General features: G+C 45.0%; 1 protein-coding gene across 1 annotated transcript in view; it reads right to left on the bottom strand.

Moving 5' to 3' along the window:
• Positions 1–15,749, bottom strand: part of LOC309562013 (troponin C, slow skeletal and cardiac muscles) — a 34,499-nt gene that overhangs the window by 7,700 nt on the left and 11,050 nt on the right. The window contains exons 2-4 of the mRNA XM_082266111.1: positions 8,577–8,607; positions 6,435–6,581; positions 5,448–5,562 (exon numbers count right to left, since the gene is read on the bottom strand). Coding sequence (XP_082122237.1) covers positions 5,448–5,562; positions 6,435–6,581; positions 8,577–8,607 — 293 coding nt within the window. The remainder of the gene's footprint in view (positions 1–5,447; positions 5,563–6,434; positions 6,582–8,576; positions 8,608–15,749) is intronic.

Raw genomic sequence — 15,749 nt, 5'->3', positions numbered from 1 at the left:
ACAGACGGACCGATACTACAACAAAACACCTCATATTGACACAAATGCATAGGGAAACAAAAGCCTTTCATGTACAGTTTCTGGGAGACATGTTCTGTTGTCAAATTGACCAGTAAATTGTAAACCGGTTAAAGCAGTTTTTTCCAGCTCAAAACATGCCTTAAATATGAGCTACACTTGCAATAAAATCAGTTGTGACTGCGCTAAGTTTGAGTGCTATGTGTCGTCATAACTCCCGGCCGGACGAGAGAGAATTCACTATCTATTGGGGGGTTAGCAACTGAAAGGCTGTATATCATCGTGATTGCCTCCTGACGAGATCTGAGCTAACAGAAGCCAGGAAGTAACTGAAGAAACATATAAAAAGGTTTAAAACAAGTAAATATGATATACTTTACTATGTATTTTACTGTCAGAGCAGTAAGGGTGTGGAATTCTCTTCCACAAGCAGTGGTGTCAGCAGGGAGCATCGATAGTTTCAAAAAACTATTAGATGGGCACCTTAAAGACCACAACATACAGGGGTATACAATGTACAACATACAGGGGGTACACAATGTACAACATACAGGGGTATACAATGTAAAACATACAGGGGTATACAATGTACAACATACAGGGGGTATACAATGTACAACATACAGGGGTATACAATGTACAACATACAGGGGTATACAATGTACAAGATACAGGGGTATACAATGTACAACATACAGGGGTATACAATGTACAAGATACAGGGGTATACAATGTACAACATACAGGGGTATTCAATGTACAACATACAGGGGTATACAATGCACAACATACAGGGGTATTCAATGTACAACATACAGGCAGGGCCGCTGATAGGGGGGGACCACCAGCCCTCTTGTAGGGGGCCCGAGCAGACAGGGGGGCCCACACAGAGAGGGGGATTAGTGATGGACAACAAATACAGAAATCTTCCTCCAGCACCTGAATCTGATCTGTCCCTCTCCTTGCTATCAGCTTTTATCTGCTGAGAAAGAGACAGTCGTCCCTCACTAATCCCCCTCCCTTGTGTGGCCCCCCTCCCAGCACTTATCTCTGCTCAGGAGTTTATTTGTAAATTGTAACTTTGTTTCTCTCTCTCTGTCTCTCTGATCACTGAGCTCCAACTGCCCAACCTGTATATTTTTCTCATCTCATCTTCTTTTTTATTTAACATAGTTTTTGTTTTTAGATTTAGCAGGAATAATGCGAGTTATGTTATATTTGTGTCTGATAATAGTGATTTTGTTGTAATTTTAGCTAAATATATCTTTAATATTTTCTTGGGGGGGCCCTGCCAGGTAGTCTGTACGGGGCCCCGCAATTTCTAACAGCAGCTTTGCATACAGGGGGTATACAATGTACAACATACAGGGGGTATACAATGTACAACATACAGGGGTATACAATGTACAACATACAGGGGTATACAATGCACAACATACAGGGGTATTCAATGTACAACATACAGGGGTATACAATGTACAACATACAGGGGGTATACAATGTACAACATACAGGGGTATACAATGTACAACATACAGGGGTACACAATGTACAACATACAGGGGGTATACAATGTACAACATACAGGGGGTATACAATGTACAACATACAGGGGGTATACAATGTACAACATACAGGGGGGTATACAATGTACAACATACAGGGGTATACAATATACAACATACAGGGGTATACAATGTACAACATACAGGGGTATACAATGTACAACATACAGGGGTACACAATGTACAACATACAGGGGTACACAATGTACAACATACAGGGGTATACAATATACAACATACAGGGGTATACAATGTACAACATACAGGGGTACACAATGTACAACATACAGGGGTACACAATGTACAACATACAGGGGGTATACAATGTACAATATACAGGGGGTATACAATGTACAACATACAGGAGTATACAATGTACAACATACAGGGGTATACAATATACAACATACAGGGGTATACAATGTACAACATACAGGGGTACACAATGTACAACATACAGGGGTATACAATGTACAACATACAGGGGTATACAATGTACAACATACAGGGGGTATACAATGTACAACATACAGGAGGTATACAATGTACAACATACAGGGGTACACAATGTACAACATACAGGGGTACACAATGTACAACATACAGGGGTACACAATGTACAACATACAGGGGTATACAATGTACGGTTAACAGCAAACACACACACACACATCATAGGTTGAACTGGATGGACTGATGTCTTTTTTCAGCCTCACTAACTATGTAACTATATATTTACTAATGCTAGCAGCAGAAGGATTAAAAACAATCCACGTTGATTGAGAGAGTGAAGTTCCACTTAAACATTTTTGTAAAAAAAAATTAAAAAATTAAAAATATATTTAAATTATATATAATATAATAATTATAAATAATATATTAAAATATAGTATTTTTTGTTGTCCAGTTTTATTTGACTAACGGCACCTTAAAAGTTCCATTCTGTTCCTTTTTTGGATTCTAGAATTAAACTTGAGGAAAAGACAGAAGGTCGCAAAATTGTATTTCTAAAGAAGTTGCAGTGGCCCAAAACTTCCACTAGATGTCAGCATACTACAGAAAAACAATAACCAGATACAGTGTGATACAAGAGATTAAAAAAATGACCTGAAAGTGGGGGAAGGGGGGGAAGCCGCCAAAGCAACTGAGTCTAGAAAACACCAGGAAAATGACCTTGTCAGGTTCTTAGGTGATGGAATATGTAAATGATTGGTCACACTTTTGATCTACAGAGGATTAAACTAATAAATACAATGAAACAAACCATTGTTACATTGTATTTAGTCAATGACACTTGGAGACTCTCTGAAAGACTCCATTCATACTTGTAGATTCCAAAGCTGTGCAACTTTGATGCAACTTTGGTGCAGTTTTTGATGTGACTTGTTGTCCCTCTGCAGAGTCGGACCCACTGTGGCATGTAAAACATTCAGGTATGACTTTCATGCAACTTTTGAGGGTTAACATCCGTTGCATGAAAGTAATACCAAAGTAGTGAATGAAGTCGCTGCAACTTTAAGGCCCCTTTCACATTTGTGCGACTTGTCCTGCGACTTGAGACTGCAAAGTCACATAATAAGTCGTACCCCATGAGTACCGTTCTTGTTAACCTTCAGAAGTTACATGAAAGTCGTATCTGAATGTTATACAATGCAATCGTTGTCCATTATCATTGGCCAAAGCCGCATCCGAGTCATACCAACCCAAAGTTTTGTCAAAATTGCATAAAAGTTGCACTACAAAGTTGTGCTACTTTGGAGTGGTACATCAACTTTAAAAGCGATATATGGGTTTATGTTTTTTTTAATTCTATATTTCATATTTATATTTTTGTTATTATATAAATATAATATTTTTTGTTCGATTTCCTTAGATTTACCTTCAGCTATGCAGTGTACGGGCCGGCCTGGCTGCATACACACTGATAGTGTTTAGGTCTGACCTCATATTATACGGTTTTGGTAAATCTGAAGGAAAAAAATCTAAAGAAAATTGTATAGTGTGTGTCCAGCTTTAGTCCCCCTTTTACACTGAGGTGCTTTTCAAGCACTTTGGCGCTAAAAAAAAGTGCCTGAAAAGCTCACGAAAACCTATTCCCATTAAAATAAATGAATGCTTTCAAACTGAGGCGGTGAAAAAAATCCTGCAAGCAGCATCTTTGGACCCCTTTCACACTGAGATGCTTTTCAGGCGTTTTCACGCTTAAAAAAAGCTAACAAAAACCAATTTCCATTAAAATCAATGAATACTTTCAAACTGGTGGCGGGGCGGGGACTAAAAAACTTCTGCAAGCAGTATCTTCAAAAGCACCTCAAAAGCGCCCCTCTCCGTTGAAATAAATCGGAAGTGCCTCAAAAGCACCCCTCTCTGTTGAAATAAATGGGAAGCACCTCAAAAGCGCCCCTCTCCATTGAAATGAATTGGAGGCGCCTCAAAAGCTCCTCAAAAGTGCCCCTCTCCATTAAAAAAAATGGGAAGTGCCTCAAAAGTGTCTCAAAATCGCCCCTCTGCATTGAAATAAATGGAAAGCCCCTCAAAAGCACCCCTCTCCATTGAAATTAATGGGAAGTGCCTCAAAAGCACTCCTCTCTATTGAAATGAATGGGAAGCGCCTCAAAAGCACCCCTCTCTATTGAAATGAATGGGAAGCGGCTCAAATGCGTCTCAAAAGCACCCCTCTCAATTGAAATGAATGGGAAGCACCTCAAAAGCACCCCTCTCAATTGAAATGAATGGGAAGCACCTCAAAAGCACCCCTCTCTATTGAAATGAATGGGAAGCGCCTCAAATGCATCTCAAAAGCACCCCTCTCTATTGAAATGAATGGGAAGCACCTCAAAAGCGCCCCTCTCCATTGAAATGAATGGGAAGCACCTCGAAAGCGCCCCTCTCCATTGAAATGAATGGGAAGCGCCTCAAATGCGTCCCTCTCCATTGAAATGAATGGGAAGCACTTCAAAAGTGCCCCTCTCCATTGAAATGAATGGGAAGCGCCTGAAAAGCATACAAAAAGTGTTTCAAAAGCGCCTCAAAATGGTTCTTTTTGAGTCATGTGGCCTTCGAAAAAGCCCACCACTAACGCCTCAAAAGCGCTTGAAAAGTGCCGCCAAAGCGCCCGCCATTTTATGGGCAGTTTTCAAGCGCCTCAGTGTAAAAGCAGCCTTAGAGAGCATGTTTGGAGTGCTAAGAAAAGTACCTCAAAAACGCCCCTTCCAATTGAAATGAATGGGAAGCGCCTGAAAAGCTCTTCAAAAGCGCCTGAAAAGTGCCTGAAAAGTGTTTTTACTGGCAGTTTGGAAGCGCCGTGTGAAAGGGCTTACGCTTTCAAACTTGGGCGGTGAAAAAACTCCTGCAAGCAGCATCTTTGGAGCATGTTTGGGGTGCTAAAAAAATGCCTCAAAAATGCCCCTCTCCATTGAAATGAATGGGAAGTGTCTGAAAGGCTCTTCAAAAGCGCCAGAAAAGTGCCTGAAAAGCGCTCGGTATTTTACTGGCAGTTTAGAAGCGCCTCAGTGTGAACGGCTCTTAGTGTCATTTTAGGACGGCGGCATTCTGAAATCTATTCCTGGCTGTTTAATACAAAGCATTGGCAGGCTGTCATTCTGACAGCCGGGGTTTGCCAGTATTAGCAGAGGGGAGGAGTCAGAGGTAGGAGATTCGTCCTTGTTACTTTGTCAGAGTTTTTTTTAGGATGTATCTTTTTACGGTCAATATCCTCCATGGGGTTAAAGCTGGCCTCAGATCTCGGAGAAGTCTCCGCTGTGCGCACACCACCGCGCACACCACCGCGCACACCGCCGCGCACACCACCGCACAAACCGCCGTGCACACCGCCACTCACATTTCTGTTCCTCCATCACTCACTTGTCAAACATCCGGAAGAGGTCGGATAATTCTTCCTCGGTTTTCCCTTTACTGTCGTCCTTCATACATCGCACCATCATCACCAGGAACTCATCGAAGTCCACCGTGCCGCTTCCTGAGAGGAAGAAAAATACGGGAAATGTGAGCGGAAATATCACCAAGCTGCACTGAAACCATCCAAAAATAACACCAATATTTACCCCCCCCCCCCCCCCCAATCAATGGGTTAATAAACATTGTAACTAAAAGTATAATTTTCATTGCATATCTTATTCTATACCTGTGATGTCATCACTGGGCCTCTTTGCTTCTCTATGCAATTCAGGCAGATCATGGCTGGTGGGAGGGGCTAGCACACTAGAAACGCCCACTCCTCCAGTACAAACAGATAACAACCACCCCAACCTATGACTGGCCTTTTCAGCAAGGAGCGGGTGAAAGGGCGACGCATGTCATAATACAAACAAAAATTCCCAACTCACTTACCGGTCAGCCTGCAGCAAACCCATCTAACAGTTCATGTTAAAGACCGGGGGCTGCACCCACTCCTTCAGACTGACACCCTCCAATCAAAGCGTTTTGATATTTGCAAAACTCCTCCCACTTCTTGCATCAGGACTGATGGATCTTAAGTGGAGTACTGAGACCGGGTGCTTTGATGTCATCAGGAAGCAATGTACAGCCCCCTGCCGGCCCCTCCCACCAGCAATGATCTGCCTGCATTGCATAGAGAAGCACAGAAACACGGTGATGATGTCACCTGGGTATAGAAAAAGGTATGAAAAGGTTATATTTAATAATATCATTAACATATTGATGAGGGGGAGGGGGGGCAGGTATAAGCAGCTTCACTTTTCTTTTCACGTAAAGCGGAAGGACAGAGAAGTTGGATGGAGAAGTGAAGAAGATGAGAGAGAATAAAAGATCTGATCAGGGAAGGAAGTTGTTGTGGAAGAATGAGGTAAAGGGAGATGGAAAAGAACTGACCATCCTCATCCACCTCATCAATCATCTCCTGCAGCTCCTCGGGGGTGGGGTTCTGGCCCAGCATCCTCATGACTTTCCCCAGCTCCTTTGTACTGATGCAGCCGTCCTCCGCATCTTGTACGAAAATGTCAAACGCCGCCCTGAATTCTGGGAGATAAGAGAAAATTATTACTTATTCTTCAAAATGGAATTCAGACAGCTTATATATAAGCGTAGCCCCAGAAGACGTCTGACGATGATGAAACGCGTTGGACGGAGCCTAATGCTGACGTCATCGCAGCCTAGCAGGTGAACGCCCGTGCCGGCTCGGTGATTTTTATTATGCACGTTTGTTTTATGTCGATGTGAGTGTACATACTTGCTTAACCCCTTCCTGCCCACACTATAGCCAAAAGACAGGTACATGGACGACCTCCCATGTTCACACTGCACACGCGCTCCCTGCAGTGCACGGGCCGTGCACTCTGTGATTACTGAATACTTCACAGATCGGGGTAAAGGGACAATCACAGCGACCCTTTACCACATGAACAATTGTGTCCAATGACAGCTCATAGATGTAAACACGAGCCGGTAATTGGCTTTCCTTTCCTCACGCTGACAGCAGAGGGGAGCAGAGAGCCAATAACTGGCTTGTGTTAAAGGGACATTGGCAATGATAATCAAGGCATTATATTATCAGTGCAGATCCAACAGTGCCCAGCCGTGCTGCCAATCAGTGCCCACCAGTGCTAATCAGTCCTGTCAATCAGTGCCTCCTCATCAGTGTAATCTATCAGTGCCCATCAGTGCTACCTATAAGTCCCACCTATCAGTGTCCATCAGTGCTGCCTATCAATGTCACCTATCAGAGCCCATTAGTGCAGTCTATTAGTGCTCATCAGTGTCACCTATCAGTGCCCATCAGTGCCTCATAAGTGTCACTTATCAGTGCCCATCAGTGCTGCCTATCAGTGCCACCTATCAGAGTCCATCAGTGCGGCCTATCAGTGCCCTTCAGCGTCACCTATCAGAGACTATTAGTGCTACCTATCAGTGCCACCTATCAGAGCCCATTGGTGCCACCCATCAGTGACACCTATCAGAGCACATCTGTGCAGCCTATCAATGCCGCCTATTAGTTGCATACAAATGGAAAGGGTTTAGGTTTGACCTCATATTATATGGTTTTGGTAAATCTAAAGGAAATTTGTATGCTGTATGGCCAGCCTTAGGGTCAAGGTTGGGGTCAAAGGTCACCGTCAGCATATTTTTAATAAAATTCATTTTTTTTTTAATTAGTATCAATGTCAGTTAGTGTCGGTGTGTTTTAGTAGGATAAAAAAAAAAATGCACAATGCGCACAATTTCTGGGCTGTACTACGGGTAAAAAAAAACAACTAACATCCACATATGTGGTATCACTGCAATCGTTAGGGGCAGGAAAATGTATTTTGGGTTGGTAAATTATGGTAATGCTAAGAAATATACAGTAAAATTTAAAAAAAAAAAAAAATATATATATATATATATATATATATATATTTTTTTTTTTTTTTTTTTTTTTTTTACTTTTTTTGGCCAGTTTTTCTTTGATAATAATAAAAAAAAAAAAAAATCAGGAAATATTAATTACCATTTACCACCAAATGAAAGCCCAATTCGTCTTGAAAATAAATGCAGTATAATCAACCTGGATGCACAAAGTAGTTGTGATGATATGTATGATTTTACTAACACATGTCAAAGTTGCAAAATTATGCTTAGGCATTAACATTTGTTTTACAGTTAGGCGGGAAGTGGCTAATAGATGTATGTATTGGAAGGCATATCTTTTTTTTTTGTGTGTGTTTGAAGCAGAATTATTATTATTTTATGATATATATATATATACGGTATATAAAAAATAAATAATGACTGCTCCCTCGTGCAATAAACAACATATATATATATATATATATATATATATATATATATATATATATACAGTATATATAAATATATATATATATATATATATATATATATATATATAGTATATAGATTCCAAATCGGTGAGTTACAAGACAATCCAGTATCATTGGTCCCTGAATTCATTTTTTTAATGTTGCTTTTCCCATTGGCTGACACTCTTTGTATCAGAGAAGAAGAATCATTTATTACCATTTTTCTGTTCCTCTGTCAGTTGTTCAACCTGCAAAATATAAAACAAAGATCATACAATCTCAAAAGTCAGAGTGTTCCGTACAATCAACCCATTCACTCAAATCTCATAGGATTCAAAAGTCATATATTTGGTTAGATGGTGTGAAGGGCAGGGGGGATATTGGGGTTTATTAGACTCCTAATGTCTCTATAAAGAGTACCTGTCACCTGCCCAATGCTATCACATAGAGGTTTATTAACCCCAGAGCCGTCTTTAATATTAATTGGACCCTGGGCAAACATTTTGTTGGGCCCTCCCAGATGCACTTATCAACTATTTACAGGCAGTGCGGGCTCAAAGGCCAGCTGCTTTGGGCCCCACAACAATGACTGGGCCCGGGGCAGCTCCCCCTTTTGCCCTATGTTAAAAACAACCCTCATTAACCCCTTGTGCTGGCAATCAAGTAAAAATAAACAAAGAAAGAAAAACATAGAAAATAAAATCATAATAAAATATATTACATTTTTTTTTAATTACCATAACCCTGTTTCCCCGCACACATGCGCAAATGCAAGCCCAGTGTGCGTACCAATGTTTGTTATCAATTTACTCGATGCAACCTTATCTTTTATATTTGAACTAAAAATGGGTAATATATATTTTTTTTTTTTTGCACTAAAATTAATTTTATTATATTTTTGTCCCCAAAATTTGCATTCAATAAGCAGTTGCGCAAAAATCATGTAACACCAATCTCTGCTCTACTGACACCATCCACTGACACCATCCACTGCTCTACTGACACCATCCACTGACACCATCCACTGACACCATCCACTGCTCTACTGACACCATCCACTGCCCTACTGACACCATCCACTGACACCATCCACTGCTCTACTGACACCATCCACTGCTCTACTGACACCATCCACTGACACCATCCACTACTCTACTGACACCGTCCACTGCCCTACTGACACCGTCCACTGCCCTACTGACACTGTCCACTGCTCTACTGACACCGTCCACTGCCCTACTGACACCGTCCACTGCCCTACTGACACCACCCACTGCTCTACTGACACCATCCACTGACACCATCCACTGCTCTACTGACACCATCCACTGCTCTACTGACACCATCCACTGCTCTACAGACACCGTCCACTGCCATACTGACACCGTCCACTGCTCTACTGACACCATCCACTGCTCTACTGACCCCATCCACTGCCCTACTGACACCATCCACTGCCCTACTGACACCGTCCACTGCCCTACTGACACCATCCACTGCTCTACTGACACCGTCCACTTCCCTACTGACACCATCCACTGCCCTACTGACACCATCCACTGCTCTACTGACACCGTCCACTGTCCTACTGACACCATCCACTGCCCTACTGACACCGTCCACTGCTCTACTGACACCGCCCACTGCTCTACTGACACCGTCCTCTGCCCTTCTGACACCGTCCTCTGCTCTACTGACACCGTCCACTGCCCTACTGACACCATCCACTGCTCTACTGACACCATCCACTGCCCTACTGACACCATCCACTGCTCTACTGACACCATCCACTGCCCTACTGACACCATCCTCTGCTCTACTGACACCATCCACTGCCCTACTGACACCATCCACTGCTCTACTGACACCATCCACTGCCCTACTGACACCGTCCACTGCCCTACTGACACCGTCCACTGCCCTACTGACATCATCCACTGCCCTACTGACACCATCCACTGCCCTACTGACACCATCCACTGCCCTACTGACACCATCCACTTCCCTACTGACACCGTCCACTGCTCTACTGACACCGTCCACTGCCCTACTGACACCATCCACTGCCCTACTGACACTGTCCACTGCCCTACTGACACCGTCCACTGCTCTACTGACACCATCCTCTGCTCTACTGACACCGTCCACTGCCCTACTGACACCGTCCACTGCTCTACTGACACCGTCCACTGCCCTACTGACACCATCCACTGCCCTACTGACACCATCCGCTGCCCTACTGACACCATCCACTGCTCTACTGACACCGTCCACTGCTCTACTGACACCGTCCACTGCCCTACTGACACCATCCACTGCCCTACTGACACTGTCCACTGCCCTACTGACACCGTCCACTGCTCTACTGACACCATCCACTGCCCTACTGACACCGTCCACTGCTCTACTGACACCGTCCACTGCCCTACTGACACCGTCCACTGCTCTACTGACACCATCCTCTGCTCTACTGACACCGTCCACTGCCCTACTGACACCGTCCACTGCTCTACTGACACCGTCCACTGCCCTACTGACACCATCCACTGCCCTACTGACACCATCCGCTGCCCTACTGACACCATCCACTGGCCTACTGACTCCATTCACTGCCCTACTGACACCGTCCACTGCTCTACTGACACCGTCCACTGCTCTACTGACACCGTCCACTGCTCTACTGACACCATTCTCTGCTCCACTGCTCTACTGACAACATCTGTATATATACATATGCACACACAGGCATATGTGTTTGAGCTTTGGGGTGGGGAAATCTCTGCTGATCACCAAACCTTCTTTCTCTCATCCCCCTCTCTCTCCCACTTTCTCTCTCTTCCTACCCCCACCCCCTTTCTCCCCTCTCTCTCTCACTCCCTCTCACCTCACCCCCTCTCTCCCACCCCATCTGTCTCCCCCCCCCCCCCCCCCCCCTCTGTCCCTGCTTCCCTCTCTCTCCCTACCTCCCTTCTCTGCCCCTCTCTCTCTCTCACTCCCCTTCTTTCTCACCCCTCTCTTTCCTCTCTCCCTACCCCCTCTCTCCCTACCCCCCCCCTCTCTCCCTACTCCCCTCTCTCTCCCTACTCCCCTCTCTCTCTCTTTTTCCCAGTCTGGGCCTGGTTGCTTCTGACATAATAAGGCCGACCATTGGCTCAGCTCACGCAGCAACAGAGCAGAGAATACTCTAACAGATCCAGACAGCGGGGAATCGACAGGTGACAGCGCAGTGCTAAATACAAGAATACAGAGTGGATCTAAAGCTAAAACTACTTTAACCTTTTCCTGCCCGCGTTATTGCCGATAGATGGCTACAGCCTGGACTTACAATGCTGGGAGGGTGTCAATGGATGCCCTCCCATGATCGCGCTGCCTACACGCCTCCTTCCGACTCAGCTGATCACAGATCGGGGAAAAGGGCCAATCACAGCAGGCCTTTACCATGTGATCAGCTGTCAGCCAATGACAGCTGATGATACGATGTAAACAGAAGCCAGTTATTAGCTTTTCTTTATGCTGACAGCATGAGGAGAAAAGAAGAAAGCCAATAACTGTTAAAGGGACATTGGTTCCAACATTTGGCCAACAGTATGGCTAATCAGTGCCCACCAGTGCCCATCAGTACTGATAATCAGTGCCCACCAGTGCTACCAATCAGTGCCTCATCATCAGTGTCATATCAGTGCTGCCTATAAGTGCCACCTACCAGTGCCTATAAATGCCCATCAGTGCTGCCTATTAGTGCCCATCAGTGCCACTTATCAGTGCCTATCAGGGTCACTTATCAGTGCTGCATATCAGTGCCACATACCAGTGTCTATCAGTGCTGCCTATTAGTACCAATCAGTGCCACCTATTAGTGCCCATCAGTGACACTTATCAGTGCCACCTATCAGTGCAGCCTCTTCAGTGCCTCCTGATCAGTGCCCACCAGTGCCGCCTCATCAGTGCTAATCAGTGCCACCTATCAGTGCTCATCATTGCCACAAATCAGTGAATATCAGTTCAGCTATCAGTGTCACCTATCAGTGCCCCATTATCAGTGTCATATCAGTGCTGCCTATCAGTGGCACCTACCAGTGCCTATCAGTGCCCATCAGTGCTGCCTATTAGTGCCCATCAGTGACACTTATCAGTGCCTATCAGTGTCACTTATCAGTGCTGCCTATCTGTGCCACCTACCAGTGTCTATCAGTGCCCATCAGTGCTGCCTATTATTTCCAATCAGTGGCACTTATCAGTGCCCATCAGTGACACTTATCAGTGCCCATTAGTGCCACCTATCAGCACAGCCTCTTCAATGCCTCCTGATCAGTACCCACCAGTGCCACCTCATCAGTACCAATCAGTGCCACCTATCAGTGCTCATCATTGCCACATATCAGTGAATATGAGTTCAGCTATCAATGCCACCTATCAGTGCCTATCAGTGCCCCATCATCAGTGTCATATCAGTGCCTATCAGTTCAGCTATCAGTGCCACCTATCAGTGCATATCAGTGCAGCTATCAGTGCCCTTCAGTGCCCACCAGTGCCGCCTCATCAGTGCCCATCAGTGCCACCTATCAGTGCTCATCCATGCCATAATATCAGTGCCTATCAGTGCAGCTATCAGTGTCCTTCAGTGCCACCTATCAGAGCCACATATCAGTGCTTCTTCATGAGTGCCCATCAGTACCACCGAAAAGTGCCCGTCAGTGCCACCTCATCAGTGCCACCTATCAGTGCAGCCTCATCAGTGCCACCTATCAGTGCAGCCTCATCAGTGCCCATCAGTGAAGGAGAAAAATTACCTCCCTGCAAAATTTTATATCAAACTATAAAAAAATGTTTTTTTGTTTTATTTTTCAAAATTGTCGATCTTTTTTTGTTTGTTTAGAAAAATAAAACCCCCAGCGGTTATTAAATACCACCAAAAGAAAGCTCTGTTTGTGTGAAAAATTGATAAAAACTGTCACATGGGTGCAGTGTAGCATGACCGCATAATTGTCATTCAAAGTGTGAGAGCACTGAAAGCTGAAAATTGTCCTGGGCAGGAAGGGGGTGAAAGTGGCCCGGAAGGCAAATGGTTAAAAAGTTTTAATTTTAGATTCACTAAAAGTAACTGATTTGCGGTGAATTGCGGGTGAATCCGCCTACCCATCCTTTATAAATAGACCCGAAAGGACTCTAATTAGAGGGTGACAGGACAATAGACCGCTAATAATACAATGTGAAATGTGAACTGTCCGTGTCTAATCCACACAGCTGTGCCCCATCCATTGTCATGCCAGGCTGAATGCCGGTCCGGTGAGCGGTCCGCTATGAATTTAGGACATGTTTGTCCAGCATTAATACGCAGAGTCCAAACACGCTAATCCCCGGTGGTCGTGTTCTATTCCTGGCGCTCTGAAAGTGGAGATAATGTATTGTGTGGCCGGCAGATAACGGCGATGGCATGTAACCTTCCTCCTTTTATCTCCGCACAGCGCTCTGCTCTCTGGCACCGATATCAGCATTGTGATAGAAGCTGCCAATCTGGGATATATATATATATAGACCTGCCACTGCCTGGATTGCCTTATGTAGACATGGGGGCACCGATACTGCCAGAAATCTGCAGCCTGGTTTACTAAGGGCCACATCAGACATGAGGGCCCCACTACTGCAATAAATCTGTCAACTGATATACTAAGGATCACATCAGACACGGGGCCCCACTACTGTGAGAAATCTGTCACCTGATTTACTAAGGGCCACATCAGACAAAGGGGCCCCGATACTGCCAGAAATCTGCAGCCTAGTTTACTTAGGGCCACATCAGACATGGGGGCCCTACTACTGTGAGAAATCTGTCACCTGATTTACTAAGGGCCACATCAGACAAAGGGGCCCTGATACTGCCAGAAATCTGCAGCCTGGTTTACTAAGGGCCACATCAGACATGAAGGCCCCACTACAGCAAGTAATCTGTCACCTGATTTACTAAGGGCCACATCAGACACGGGGCCCCATTACTGTGAGAAATCTGCACCCTGATTTACTAAGGGCCACATAAGACACAAGGGCCCAGCTACTGCGAGAAATCTGCACCCTGATTTACTAAGGGCCACATCAGACATGAGGGCCCTACTACTGTGATAAATCTGTCACCTGATTTACTAAGGGCCACATCAGACACGAGGGTCCCACTACTGCGAGAAATCTGCACCCTGATTTACTAAGGGCAACATCAGACATGGGGGCCCCACTACTGTGAGAAATCTGTCACCTGATTTACTAAGGGCCACATCAGACACGAGGGCCCCACTACTGCGAGAAATCTGCACCCTGATTTACTGAGGGCAACATCAGACACGAGGGCCCCACTACTGCGAGAAATCTGCACCCTGATTTACTAAGGGCAACATCAGACACGAGGGCCCCACTACTGCGAGAAATCTTTCACCTGATTTACTAAGGGCCACATCAGACAGGGGGGCCCCACTACTGTGAGACATCTGTCACCTGATTTACTAAGGGCCACATCAGACATGGGGGCCCCGATACTGCCAGAAATCTTTCACCTGATTTACTAAGGGCCATATCAGACATGAGGGCCCCACTACTGCGAAAAATCTATCACCTGATTTACTAAGGGCCACATCAGACACAAGGGCCCAGCTACTGTGAGAAATCTGCACCCTGATTTACTAAGGGCAACATCAGACATGGGGGCCCCATGACAAAAGATGGTCAGAGATTGCAGGTACAACACAAGAGATGGTCAGAGATTGCAGGTACAACACAAGAGATGGTCAAAGACTATTATCATGATACAAGAGATGGTCAAAGTCTATGGGTACAACACAAGGGGAGAGATTGCAGGTGCAACACAAGAGATGGTCAGAGACTAAGGCCGGCCATGCACAGTTCGAATTTCAGCCGGTTCAGCAGCAATCAGTCGAGATTCTAATGACTAATAGGCAGACTGAATGTACCAAATTGATCAATCGATCAGCTTGGGTACAACCAGCCTGCCGGATTCTCTTGCGGTTATCGCTGGTGGCAGCTATAGCCGCTAGCGATAATCACTGTCTTCTTCTGGCAGGGATGACTCCCACCCACTAACTCCCCCAACAGAGGAAGACCATTGCTGATTCCCCTGTCAGTACTGACTGTGTTCATGAGGGAAGTGTGCGAATTTATTTCCTGCAACCCGTGGTTGCAGGAAAGAAAAGTGCACCGTGTATGGCTGGCCTAAAGACATGATACAAAAGATGGTCAGAGACTGCAGGTATGACACAAGATATGGTCAGAGACTATGGGCATGTATAAGCGATGGTCAGAGACTATGGGCATGATTTAAGAGATTGTCAGAGACTGAGGGAATTATATAAGAGATGGTCAGGGACCAGAGGCGTAACTAGAACCT

The sequence above is a fragment of the Pelophylax lessonae genome (assembly GCF_965119305.1).
Source record: "Pelophylax lessonae genome assembly, chromosome: 8".
NCBI classification, from domain to species: domain Eukaryota; kingdom Metazoa; phylum Chordata; class Amphibia; order Anura; family Ranidae; genus Pelophylax; species Pelophylax lessonae.
Note: the sequence above shows the minus strand (reverse complement) of the source record. Positions and strands in the feature narration are given on the sequence as shown.